Source organism: Apteryx rowi, unplaced genomic scaffold, assembly GCF_003343035.1.
Source record: "Apteryx rowi isolate R43461 unplaced genomic scaffold, aptRow1 scaffold_169, whole genome shotgun sequence".
In the NCBI taxonomy this organism is placed as follows: domain Eukaryota; kingdom Metazoa; phylum Chordata; class Aves; order Apterygiformes; family Apterygidae; genus Apteryx; species Apteryx rowi.
The window spans coordinates 1,211,821-1,226,177 of NW_020447963.1; the positions used below are offsets into that span (position 1 = coordinate 1,211,821).

General features: G+C 36.8%; 1 protein-coding gene across 4 annotated transcripts in view; it reads right to left on the minus strand.

The window, feature by feature from the left end:
• The window catches only part of CDC42BPA (CDC42 binding protein kinase alpha), a 193,056-nt gene that overhangs the window by 17,919 nt on the left and 160,780 nt on the right, over positions 1-14,357 (minus strand). For all 4 annotated transcript variants that reach the window (XM_026060426.1, XM_026060425.1, XM_026060428.1 and 1 more), the window contains 9 exons: positions 13,794-13,933; positions 12,859-12,940; positions 11,445-11,661; positions 10,586-10,648; positions 9,082-9,675; positions 7,252-7,349; positions 5,419-5,503; positions 2,311-2,434; positions 891-1,008 (listed from right to left, as the gene is read on the minus strand). In XM_026060426.1, coding sequence (XP_025916211.1) covers positions 891-1,008; positions 2,311-2,434; positions 5,419-5,503; positions 7,252-7,349; positions 9,082-9,675; positions 10,586-10,648; positions 11,445-11,661; positions 12,859-12,940; positions 13,794-13,933 — 1,521 coding nt within the window. The remainder of the gene's footprint in view (positions 1-890; positions 1,009-2,310; positions 2,435-5,418; positions 5,504-7,251; positions 7,350-9,081; positions 9,676-10,585; positions 10,649-11,444; positions 11,662-12,858; positions 12,941-13,793; positions 13,934-14,357) is intronic.

Genomic DNA, 14,357 nt, shown 5'->3' on the forward strand with positions numbered 1-14,357 from the left:
TGACATATACCTATGTCTTAGAGTGGTATTCATATCATCTCTTTAGTTTTCTTTAGGGATCCTCCTTACAGTCTTATTTATCACCTTCTGAATCACATCTAAGTCAGCTTGGTTGAATTTAAAGCACAATGCAGAACACACAAACAAGATGTTCAACGTAGCTTGAGGTAAACACTATGAACACTCTCCTACGAGCAAAATATTATCTGGTCTATACCTCAGCAAAAGTTTCACTACCCTCAAAAGAGACTATTTCCTAAGTCAGGCTTTGTGGAAAGGAACATGTGTGTGCACTATTATATTTTGCATTTTTTTTTCTTTTTTCACTTTAAATGGTTAATTTTTATGTAAGAGGTTCTGCTTCATTGAGAGTAGTTAACCTGGAGAGAAAATGAAAAATGACGCCTGTGGCAGGGATTAAATTTGGGCCCTGCACATTGTAAAACTGCCACAGTTCCACTGTCTGAGGAAAAGACGCTGTAGAGAGGCCAAGTTGGAGCTAAAGATAGGAAGGGAGGAAAGGAATTGAACTTACAGTAATACAGTTTATGGAGGGAGGAATTTCTCCTTCCATTCCTGCAAAGAACCTAGGCCTAAATCCTCTTAAATTTGTCCCTTCGTATGCGCTATATMAACCATAATCAACCCTGAGAAGCCAAACTGCCTTAAAAACCAGGAGGCATTTCTCCCTGCAATTCTTAAGTGTCAAACTGTCCTTTTAAATTTTATCACATAAAGTGGAGCATGTTTAGCTCCATTTTCCTGGTTACGCTGCTTCTGATATGAAATACATCAAACACTCTGAATAAACATTTAAAATAATACTTGTCTGTCTTTCTCTTATTTGCAGCCTCTGTTGCAGTCACTCTCCCATGTACTTTCTCACTTACCATTGGAAGGTCTTTGAGAATCTGTATACCATCTCCTGGACCCATATGTGCTATGTGGTTAAAATTAGTTGGGTTAGAAATTAATTTATTTCTCATTTCTGGATCTCGTAGCATCTCCCTGCAAAAGAAAATATTTCATTTAGGTGTTTTGTTCAAGCTGAGAATGGGCATTTAAAAAACAAGTACAGTTTTGATTATCAGTTACTTCTAAATGGAAATTAATAATCTGCCATGTTAACAGTGAAAACCCTTGCTATCAGCACTGGCCTGGACAAACCTACAGCCTGAAGAGAAGGGAGGGGGCCAGAACAGAAAAATGCTGTATTGCAGGCTAACACCCAATAATTACTAATATTCAGGGAATACACAACCACTGTGAGCTGATAAAAAGCTCAGTAAGATGAGCAAAAGCGGAACTCATTTGTGATGTTATATTGCAAAGTGGAGATGAAAATGAAGGACAAAATGTGAAAACAGAATTAATACTGCACTACCTTTCTCTCAGTCTGTGTCAGAATTACAATAAAAGCTTGCCAAAATGGCAAGGATGCGTTTCAGAACTCGGAGTAAACAAAAATTTAAAAGACAGCACCACAAGCAGCTCAGAAAATGCAAGGACAAGAACTCTGGACCTTTAACTTCACTGCACACAGCTGTTACGTTACTTAGAGCCAAAAAGAAAGGAAAGCAGAGAGCCATCCATCAGCGGTAGGAGCTGGAAAACTGAAGTATTCAGTTCTTCAAGGTGTATTTTAGCGCAGTAGCAGGTAATCTTTAGTGAGTGACAGGAAGTGGTCAATAAACGTCCTTTGTGAACCTGTAAGGAGTGCTGACCTATTTTTATTGCCATTTAGGAAAATACTTGCAACCTGTTAAAGACTTTTATTAGAAATCTGTCCTGCAGCTCAATGCCCCCTGCAGGTGAGTTTTCTGAGATTTAGAGAGTGTTTATGTAGTTAAGAAATATTATAAATCAAAAAAGCAGATGCCTTGGAATACTGCTGAGAGTAGAATTGCCCTAAAGAAAGAAAAGTAGAACCAGAGTCTGAAAGTAATTAATCCATATGCATAATTAGCAATGTAATCTCCTTTTGTAAAATGTTTATTATGGATCTTTRTATACAGTATAGGTGCACGCATATGTACCTATATACAGTATGTGAAGACATGCATTCCAAATTACAGCTGTTTCACATAATTTATTTCAATTAATGAGATTACTTGTGTATCCAGTGCATATCCATATCCAGACTGGTATCAACACAAATTATACATCAAGGATTAACACAGCAGTGAAGACACGAAAACATCTGAAAAGGGAATTCCAGAAAGCAGCAAGTGAAGCACTACATGGGCATCAGTCACTGTCCTTCAAGGCCTACAGGCATGTACAGAGGACAAGTACATGTTGAATACCGACCTCCTCTGCTGCATCCTCTCCTCCTCTGGTACTCTGAAAGAATAGCGCCGCTTGTTGTTGATGTTTCGAACCATTTGCTTCCGGCTGTTATCTGATGTCTCAGGAACTACCAGTTCATCGCCCTCTGGAATCAATATGAAAATGATCCAGTGGGATACTTCATTAGTTATTTAATAAAATGATTTGATTTTTAAAATACAAAGAAACGAGTAGTATGCAGGTTTATGCAACATTTCTGGATCTAAATCATTGGAGAGGGCCCTGCATAATGGCACAAAGCCTCAGGATGCAGGCACTTAAGCCAGACTACAAGTGTAAGAAATCCTCAGTAAAAGAGCAGCAGTGCACTAAGTCTCTGCAAGCGCCACATATACATTCATTTTCAAGCTCACATCAGGATTCATCCAGTAGTCATATCTACCATGGGGAGGGTACAGACACAAGAATTTTTCATCTACRTAATCAGAAATTTTTCTATCAGGAGCACATGATAGATCCCATTAGAAAAAAGCAGCTTAATCTGTAAGGACCCACCACAATGAGGATGAGTCTCCCTGCAGTGTCAGCATTAACCAGTTCTCATTTTAACACAAAACACATCGTGCTTATTCAGTATGGAGGTATGATCACTGCATATTTAGTAACATTGCTTAGGCTGCAGGGAAATTTTGTGTTCGGTATATGGGAAACCGATGTGCAAGTAGTGCGCCTCTTTTGCAGCTGGTGGCCAAAGGAAATCCCCAGGAAAGCTGCGGTGTCTGCTCTTATTGCTTGGACACATTGCAGGGATGCTGAGGTACAAAACAGAAATACTTCACAGCCTGACATTTAAGTTTTTACTTTGGGGGCTGGTCACCTTACACCAATCTCAATTTATATGAAAGTAGGATTTTTTGTTTGTTTGTTTTTATCAGAGTTTGCATTATCAGGTCAGTTTCCTTGTTCCCCTTCTGTTTTCCTCTGTGTTTCCAGTATTCGGAAGGTGATACCCTCTCTTAAATGTAGGGAAAGAAGCTCCCCTGAGTGTGTTCATATGTGTATGTGTATAGAGGGAGAGCACACACACCAGTCCTTGACACCAGATAAAGTCACTTGGATGAGGAAACAATGTAAATAAATATTTAAAATATCAATTAAGATGTCTCATTCAAATGGCCTAAAATACWCAAGTCAAACCCATTTTTATCAAGAATTTTAAAGAGATAGCAGAGGTTATCATGGAATTTGAATTCAAAGACACTTTCTCTCTCTGCTCTTGCCAGTTGTAGACACCATCTGTTTGTCACCAAAGATAAATAAACACTTCTTGAGTTATGGGCTTTTTTTAATCATTATGTACTCTATAGTACAGCAATAGACTTTACTCCTCTTCACACACAAGATGCCAAAACTATATTCTCAAAATACCATGGATTGATTCTTTCAAACAAGACCTTTATCCTCTTTTTCCAAGGAAAAAGTCCTTGAAATTTTTTGATGGCATAAAATCTAGGTTCATACATGAACAAACCTACAAGGTGTCATTGCACAATCTCACAGTGAAGAACCAAGAGCCTGGAAACATTTAGGTGGGCAACAGAGGACCTTAGTCCTCTCTCAAACTTTCTCTGGCAGTTCTTGCTGAAACCCATGAGGACAGCCTTGTTCTGCCAACTGTCTCGAAACTCAATGCAAGGTTCTTTTTCATTCATTCCTGCTCCAAAGACTATTCCTTTTGAAGTATTCAAACTCCTATATTTTGCTGCAACTGTGGGAAAAGGGAAGATTTTTTCCACATAAGCAGGTCTTGCCAGGGCATTTTTAATAAAGAGATGAAATCTATAGCAGTGACAATCATAAAATATGAATCTTACTTTCAATGAATACCGTAACTGCTTTCTCTTGTTTTGTACATATGGAGACTAAAGTTACACTTAATAAGTTTGAACTCATCCAGCACATACTGCTAGCTGCCAACACAGATTTTGTACACAGCTGAAATCTCCTTCTTTGCTTAAGATAAACTGGAGAGTTCATGAAGCATGGGATCTACTAGTTAAGCAGTTTAAGCAAAAAAACTTGCAAAATTTTAAAGAAATACACCTACAGAATACATTATTGCTTGGCAGACTTCTCTGAAAGTCAGTGAGGTGTATCCACAGCACAACATCAGCCTTACTCACTTCTGATCCTATGTTCTCCAACTTCTTTTCTCTTCTGCTCTACTTTTAATGTTCAGTCTTTATTTAGACTTGAAAACTCTTTATACATACTTCCACCCTATTGCTCCTCTCCACCACTGTCATCCATTTTGTACTAATTTGTGAGCAGACAAYTTAATTAGGCACTGAAACACTATCAACAGCCGTATATCTTTCTGGAGCATTAGTTTCCACAGCAGAGCAGTGACTTCAGCATAGTTATTAAAAAAATTATAGCTTTTCATTGTTAAAACAAAACATTCTTTAAAAGGCATCAAGAGAGGTTTTTTTAAAATAATAATGAAAACAAAACACACCCCCTCTCCACCTAAAAATTCTATTTGGGTTCTTTTTTTTTTTAAATTATACTCAGGAGCATGCTTGCAAAATGTGCTCAAAAAAAAAAAAAAAAAAGAGAGAGAGAAACTCACAACAAATAGTTAGAATTCTGTAGCTAACACTTGGGCTCACAATCACACATGGCCCCGATACCAACTTATGAAAATATACCATTGTATTGCTTTCTGACCCTTGGGAAAGGTTTGTTTAGGTCAAGTATAACACCAATTTTAATCCAGCACTGCCAAGATCACTATAAAGCCTTAAATTTTACCAGCATTTTTAGATGGCATTCTGACAGCTGATCCCAAAATGGGGGGGGGGGAGTTACTAGTCATTTGCTTTTTCTTTTCCCGTCTTTTTAAAATCTTCATTAAATGTTCAAAAGGAAAAAAAGTTCAGACTTGCTGCTTAGTGACATCCGTATCATTGCAATCACGGTGGAATCTATAAGCTTGGCTTTACCCCCATTAACAAGCACATGCATGTTTGAGAGACCTCATTCTGCAATGCACAGATCTGGCCCAAATGGAAATGCTCTTTCTAAACAAAAGTTTGCATAATGAAAATCAGCTCCTTTTTTACTTACCTGCCATTTTGTTTTTGAAATATATTAATCTAATCGTCTCCAGTCCTAAAAGGTTTAGTGATCCTTCTGTATTCAAGGGTCGTACCTGAAACAACATAAATCATTCTTTTAAAAATAATTCATGCTACATCTCTCTCTCGATATAGATAGTGCAGCTCATTCTGAAAGATAGCAGGAGCATTATAGACTTCATGAAAGGAGCACTGAGACAGAGCCGACCAGGAAGCAGCCAGGGAAACTCGGCAGTGCGAAGCCTACTCCAGAACAGAATTGGAGGCTGGAGGAAGCAATGCGACCCACGACTGCTCTCAAGAAGAGTAATGGTGAGTCATTAAAGCCAGAATGCAGAGGCAAAGACAATTTCAAATTTTAAATTTAAACTTCTGATTTAATCATCTGTACACACAGAACTGCCTAAAATTCCAGTTATTTAAGGAGAGAGGATTAATACTTACTCCTCCCAGCATTTAAATAAATAAATTCCATAAGAAGTCTACTTCATGTAACAATTCAATTTTGTCTGTTAGATGCACAGAGCACTAAGCTGTGCTTTCATTTGGTGTTAGTATCATCTTACAGTTATGCTTTGCACCTTGATAACGTATATACAGATTGTTACAACATACTAATTTTTGTGATTTCAAATTTCTGCAGGAAACAACCATTTCACACTCCAGCCAGTCTGCAAATTGTGCTAGAAACAAACCCTTCATAATAAATTGCCATCTTTGAGTCTCTTACAATTAGCAGTTCTTGCTTGTTGAATGTGGTAATAAATGTAATGAATGACTACCCATTCATTACATGGGTAGTGTCTTGAGTCAAACATTAAGCAAAGTACTAAATCACAATCTGATATGTAGGAAAAAATGCTCCAACTGCTTAATAACTCAAAATTTTGACATCAGAAAGATTAAATTCTTTACTAGCTTTTAAAGCTTCATTGTTAAGACACAGTTTATTACTTAACTGTGTACTGGTGTTCTTAGAACTAAGGCCAGATACTTTTTGTCTCCTTAAGGTGGTTTAATAGCTGAGCACCTCAGTCTTTGCATGATTTATCCTTACAGCATTGCCAGATGGTGGCACAATATCCTTTCTGCATCTGACACGCAGGAAACTGATAGGCACAGAGACTGACCAACTAACACAAGACGACAGAGAAGACTTCTTGTACTTCTGTGTCATTAGAATGCCAATGAAAAGAATTATGTTAACACAAATACAAAGCTGAAATAGGCCTAAATTATGAAAAAAATTTTTTTTTGAATACAGCTGAGCAAATACTTCCTAAATACCATGGAAGCGGTGGTTTTCAAGAACTTCCTTTTCAGTGACACAAACCTGACATCACTTTGGCTTTAATATTTGTGCTGGTTGAACCAAAAATATTTTAATCCTACCTGTTTACAATGTTCTCAAGCAGCAGAAGACAGATTTTTGAAGGCATTTTTTAATATCTTAGCATCCATCATCTTTTGGCAACAACAGAGATACAATCAGTCTCAATGAAACCATATGCAATGAATACTGAGAAACTACTCTCTACAATAATATCAGTGAGTCTAAAATACTCACATGTTCCAGATTTACYTTTCATCTACAATATTGAAATTATGCTCAAAACACACACTTCGTATCTTATATTCCAAAAAAAAAAAAAAAAAAAGCATTGGTTTTCCTTGCAGTAGCTCTTCTTTTAGTTCAAGTATGTTTAAACAAGCAGCTTTATTGATGACTTCAAATGTGCTTAAAAAACCCTGTCTGACTGTAGCAAAGCCATACTGACGTAAAGTCGTATTCTTTAACTGCTTGATATCAACAGCAAGTTACCTTTTTTAGTGGAATAGTCTGAATCCACTCCATGGAGTTGACGTCAAAGATATCAACTGCATTTTCACTGTACACAGAGAGGTATGGTGCATTGTAACCTGACAAGGAAGGATTAGGTATATTGTTATGTGCTTTTAGACAAGGCTCATAATATACAATTTCTTATGTGCATTTAACTGTATTGATTAAAAAACACAACCCAGCAACAACTTTTGTTTGCAAAATGTGTTTTAACTCAAAATATTACAATAAAATTTATTCTGAAGGCAAAGCACCACCAACAAAAAACCTAAAACCTCCATATGATTTTCCTTTTAAATCTGTAGAACCCAAAAAAACTAACTACTTTTTGAACCATAAGGGATTAGAATTTATTCTACCAAACACTGATGCTGTTCAAAAATTCTTTTTCTCTAAAAGCCCTATTTCCAAGAGTTTATATTTTGCAAATGATGTGATAGAAAAATATATCGTTATTTAATAACTGTCATTTGAACAAACTCAGCTCCTAGTTTTGGACTGTGTACTAAAAAAACCTCAGTTGGAACCAAGTGCCATGACACAGTCAAGACAGACTTCATATTTTCTTCCCTTATTTTCCAGACTGTAAAGGGAATCCTGTGCTACTCATCTAACACATCTCCCCAGCATGGAGTTTGTTCCACTGGGACACTTCTGAAGGAGAATTTTGTATTTCCATATCTGCAACAAGGCTGCCTATCAAGACTAACAAAAGCATCAAATTTGTGACAGCTCTGCTATAAAGTATGTATCTATTCAGAAGTGGAATGATAACATCAAGCCACTTCACTAAGGCAATCAAAAACCTTTCACAGATGGCAATGATCAGTATAGATGGCCTACGTGTGAAAATACCTGGTCTTCAATCTATCTAGCACACAATCTTTTATTTTGATCCATTCATTCTCCAAGTCCTGACACTGTAATAATCACACTCTTGGTTGAAAAAACAGAAGAGAGAGCCTGTAAAAGTTGCTCCTTCCACATTCAGAAGGGGCTTCACTCACACAAGTCCTCTCTTCCACAGTTTGACTGTATTGCTGTCACAGTGAAGTAAGAAGGTAGACTATTTTGAAAATCAATATATTTTTGATACTCCCTGCCACTCTTCATCATCTTTTATTTGGAGAGGGGAGAGGCAGGATGGAAAAGAGAGGTAAGAGAGGGAAAACTTAAAACTGACTTAAAAAAAGAACAAAAAAAGAGAGGAGATAAATGAGAAAAGAGTAGACACAAAAAAAGTTGAGGAAGAGAGAATGTATAAGTAAGGAAAAAAGGGGGCGAAAAAAGAACAGTGAACAAGAATAAATATCATTAGGGAAAGACAAGTCATATTCCAGATCCTGATGACTCTGAACATCAGGAAAGTTTGAATCACAATGCCAACCTAAAGTACAGTCAGATTTTAAGGCTTTGAATGGCACCAGTCTAGTTTTAGTGGTATTGAATGCATAAAGATCCCTTTAGCCTCTGTAGGACCTGAGGACCTCTAGCCGATTTAGACATCAGGTCATGTGTTTAAGCATTTGATATCAAGTAACCAAGTCTGAAATCCTGACCCTTGACTCTTCTTTAAGTTAAAGTAGTATAGGTCAGTTACAGAGCTGTCAAAACTAGCATCAGCGAGACCAGGGCTAAACCCTCTGACTAGATTTTAAGATGCTGACAGAAGTTGAGAGAATTCATTTATCTGTCAGGTAATTTTGCTTGAACTTCACATCACATGGAATGTCACATCAAATGGGGAGACTAATACAAGCGGTGGTCATTTCAATGTATGATAGCAAGTACACACAGAGAACAACTTACAGCAAGAAGATGGAGTTGCGGGCCACATCAATTCTTGTTGTCTAGATCTTCGGCCCTGGCAGTCAACGTAAACCCCTACGCTGCTAAAACACAGCAGGTATTCTTTACTTGAGATTTCGACTGCACAGATGGCATCAGTTGGCTGCTGTGAGATAAATGATAGTGTGTGGTCATCCGGATGGAGCAGACTATATGGGCTACCTTCTCCATGAAGGGGATATTTTAAGAAACCTGACTGGTAGCCCACACAGAGACGCTCACTGAAGACTGACATCCACTGGACATTCCCCTGGACTTGGATCTCCTTGATCTTTTTGTGACGTGTCTTACTCTGATTCAGTTCGTAACAGAGGACCTGCCTTTTCATAGCTACACATAGGCAAGTAAGGGCTCCATGGCGCACATGTCCAGAAACTATAGACTGGCAGCCTTTTGTTTCTGCCAACTTATAAAACTCAGTCTCCCTTCCATCCAGGGCAGCCATAGGGAAAAGTCGCACATGACGGTTTCGTCCTGAGATCACTGCAACGAGCTGTTCATTTGGGATAAGCTCAATTTGATGAACCTTCTTATTGTCACCAACACGAATAATCTCTAAAAACAAAACAAAACAAAACCCCAAATCCAAGTAAATAATGTTAAAGTGTAAATTGATTTAAAAATATGTATTTGCAAAGGACTAAGCTATCACGCAAACCCCCCAAATTCCCTTTATTGCTTCCTTGTGGTATTAAAGAATGCAGAGTCAAAATTTGTTTGTTAATAGTATTAGATGGGGTGATGCTGGACAGACCTTTGGCGTTTCCCCATCAGAAAAAGGGAGGAGCAGATTCTATGCAATAAAACTGCAATATTATTTCAGTATTCATTTCAAAGACAAAAAATTACTGAATAATGAAAAAAACCCTACAATTAAACACATTGCTTTTTGAAATAGCTTTGGCATCTGTTGTTATGTCTCTTAACTTTACTGAGAGTAAGCTTTCATTTCAATACCAAGGATGAGGTTACGGAGAAGATGGAGCTGCACTCCCTACCGAGGTGCACAGCAGGAGAATAAGAGACAACAATCGTGAATTGAAAAAGGAGAGGTTCCACCTAGATATAAAGAAGAAAATGTTTCACTGCGAGACTAATTAAATATTAGAACAGGCTGCCCAGAGAGGTTCTGGCATCTCTATCTTTGGAGGTTTTCAAGACTTGACTGGACAAAGCCCTTAGCAGCCTGGTCTGAATTCTGGATTGACCCTGCTTCAAAAAAGCAAACAAAATCTTCAGCTACATTCCAGATGCTGGATCGCTGTTACTGGAAATGATACACAAAACAGAAAGCACGCAGAACAGCTTGGTTTTCAGCTCTTCATGGGGCTTTCCAGCTGATAACCTTTTATACTGGTTTCATTTTTCTCAGTTTACAGAGGATACGGAATGAGAACAAAGCTTACAAAATCACTTTCTGATTATTTAATATTAGGATAATTATTACCAGTTCTTAATTTCTTACCGTCTTTGGTGACGTGCACAACAAATAACCCTTCTTCATTGCCCAGAGCTATTCTTTCATGGTCTATGATATTAAAGGAAAAAAAAAAAGGTTATCTTTCTTTAGAAGTACTTCAACACAAGCGACAATTCTGATGAATAGAGACAGGTTTTTAATATCTTGAACTAAACAAATATAAAGTCAAACCAAATACATTCATGTAACAGAAATAACATTGATAACCTCCCAAATATCTTAAAGAAAAGTCTTTTTCCATTTCTCACATTTGTAGAAATAACACCAAGAAACTTTATTTTAACAAACCATTCAGAGCACTCAAGTATACCACTGGCTTTGCAGTAAACAGCTATAACATCACATTTAAATAATCTGAGTATAACAAAATGTGTACAGTAGCATTTAAAATGACTGAATTGGTTCTCTGCTCTCAAATTTTATCTCTGGACCCAGAAGTAGGTTTTTGTAAAGCCAGTGATTTAAATCTAGTCTATAGTGCTAATTTTGCCCAGTTAAGAAATTATGTTTACAGAATACCAGAAGAGTCATATCCAGTTGTCAGTCAAAAATGATTGATAATTATAGGCATGTGTGTAGGGAGAATATTCTTACAGATCTGGCAGAGGCACAGTGTAGAGAACAACATTTCTGTCATAAGCCCATAAATATGGGATAAAAACCACTACACATTATTTGTTCAATGTCATTTAATGTCATTTGTTTTTTGCTAAAAAAGCATGCTTTCAGCATACCCGTTGAAGAGGCCATCATGAATCAACTAGGTTAGTCTGCTTTGTTCAGGCAAAATTAGAATCTCAGATAAGAAGTTCTTCCAAGAGAATTCTTCTTACTCATTTCATACCTATGATTGTGGCTGACTGAGTTGTTTTGATGAGGGGTAAGGTGCTATCATAAGCCTCTTTTGGAACATAGACTGAGCGGTCTTTGAGTTTGTTCTTCTTCAAGATCCTATGCAATTCATTCAGCACTCCTACCCACTTGCTTTTTTCATTCTCACCGTCTGCTAGAATCAGGATTGAACACTTATTACTGGATGCAGAGAGCTGGGAAGCTGTGACCTGGAAAATTTTTAAATACATACTTTAAGTCATAAGTGATAAAAAATTTCATCATGATCACTGGTATGAGGCTATCAGATGCCCATAAATGCTGTTTTAATTAGCTGTCAGTACTAAGAATGCAAAAATTTATCCTTAATTAATAGAAAAACTCTAACATAATCAAGAATCCACAGCAGAAAATACTATAGACTGTGCTAACTCAGCAAAATACTGAGAAAACTTCAATTTCATTTGTATTTACGCTATAATCTCCACCCTGAATTTACTAGGCATCTGTTCTTCACAGCAATTTTTTAATGAAAAGCTTTTCTTACAAAATATTCTGCATTTTTAAAGACCAATAATTCTTGTTAATAATTTAATGAAATGGGAACAGTATTTATGGAAGAATGATCTATGACCCTTTTCATGCATTTAGTGCAGCTGCTACAGATTATTGTGAAAGCCCCTTTCCAAGTTTGCCTCCTTTTAACATGCAGAATGATGAATGGTGGAAAAGTAGTGAGAAACAAGGAGTGAAACACAATGGTATAATAAAGAAATGATGGTGAAATTAGTAAGATCAACACCAAGGATATTTCAGTGAGGTCAAGGCTTCAATGAAATATCTAGTAAAAAGAAGAATAATATTAGAAAAATTAGAATAATATTAGAAAATATTAGAAAAAGCCAAGACAACAAAAGACAACAAAATTCTGATAGCAGGTCTTTGACATAAATTTTTATTGAATATTTTTGTACTAGATTCCTATACTAACTACCTGATGAATGGGAGTTTTTAAAAGATCCAATGCCTATATACAAATAAAATACACACAATAAAGGCTTGAGGAATAATACAACAAATTAAGCTGATAAGCAGAAGACTGAACTTTAGAAAATGAAAGTGTATAAGGTCATGAACAGAAGAACACAGATGACTAACATGAAGTTGAGAAAAATATATCCTATTGTGAAGGTTAGAAAATAAAATCCACGTAAAGGGGAGGTTGGAGGTTGTCTAAAGGTACCACCACTATTTTTACCATGAAAATGAGGTATGTACAGAACTTTATGCACTGCTGCAGCCATGGATACCACATGACCAGAGCTTGCAAAGGAGAGAAAATACTAGCAGACAGTCAATGAATGCACACTGTCAATCGCACTGGGAAATGTTGAACCTGTTACCAGGTTCAAGATATGCATACTTACTCTAAAAATACAGGGAATATCTTTTCGATTTGCATGGATGACATCTGAGGCCAAGACGGAACTCACTGAGAATTCTTCATCCCTTATGGAGACCACAAACATCATTTAAATAGAGTTAGAGAGTGAAATGTAAGTTAAAAACAAACATACAGACTTTTCATAGTAACAACAGCCTTGTTTTGCTAAGGACATAAGAAGCACTGAGATCTAATTTGTAAAATAATCCTGACTTTCCTCTTTGTTTGCAGATACAACTTACAAGTGTAATATAACGTGATGGAAGTTCACTAAGATAAATCTATTCAAAACCTGTTTTTTTCTGTTTAAATTAAAAACTTAGAAAGCAAACTTAAAAAACAGACTAGACCAAGATCACCCCTCCCAACTCAGTCATAAAAATCAGCATTCACTAGAAGCTATAAACTAGCAGTTGAAATTTCCTGGATAAATGAATCTAGAAGTTCGGAGATGAGCTTTAGTCTTAGTTGGGTATGTTGAATATCCTAAACCTCCAGGGAATTCAGCAGATTTTCAATAATACAGAAGACATTGGAAACAAACTATTCAGCCCTTCTGAATCAAAAATTGTATATATTTTATCTGTAACAAAGTTTTGTCTGTCTTTCAAAATTGTATTTGACCCCAAAATAAAGTATTTTTCTTCTTTATTMATTCCATATCTTCTACACAGCTGGATAGATGCACTTAGGCACAAAAAGTAATAATGAAGTTAAAATTGCCGCATGTGAACACAGAAGTGAAGTTCGGGCTAACTTCGAATACTGCTTTTTCTAGCAGAAGTTAGAGGTCCTGAACAAAGATTACAATGTTTCATACATGCCCTGAAGCTTGCTTACCGATTGTACAAAAAGGGAAGGGAGAAAAAAACCTCCTAATGCCTCTGGAAAGCTTCCACTCAGTGCCAAACAGCTTACCTCATGTCAATAACCTGACTCACTATCACACTGGGCTGGGATGCTTTTCCTTCTGCTAGATCATACAGGAAGAGTTTGAAATCACAGATCACTGCCAGTGCTCTCTGCCAACCCTTCTTTACTCCAGCCGGTTTTGGTACCTTTAGCAAAATAAATTCTGATCAACTCTCTTTAAACTTGTGTCCAATCAAAAATGAAACAGTGCAAATATCAATTCTCTCATCTACACTGACAAGTTTGTGTTCAGTGACAACATCAAGCAACATAAGCAATAGCACATGTGCAGTAAAAACATAAAATACAGCTGTACACATACCATGACGTATTATTTAAAAAATTCACAGCACCACAGATTCTCTCTTCTTAATTCACAAACTCATTCAAAGATATATTGATAAAAAGAAAGAAATCCAACTCTAGCTTGTCAGTGGGCACCTGGCCCAAACTACATATAACAGCTTTTCAGTATTTCTTAACAAACATCAGCATTAGAAACAACGGCAGCACTAGCATTGTCAGCACTAGTGTTACTAGAAAAACTGACTGGCCCTGGAAGATGATCTG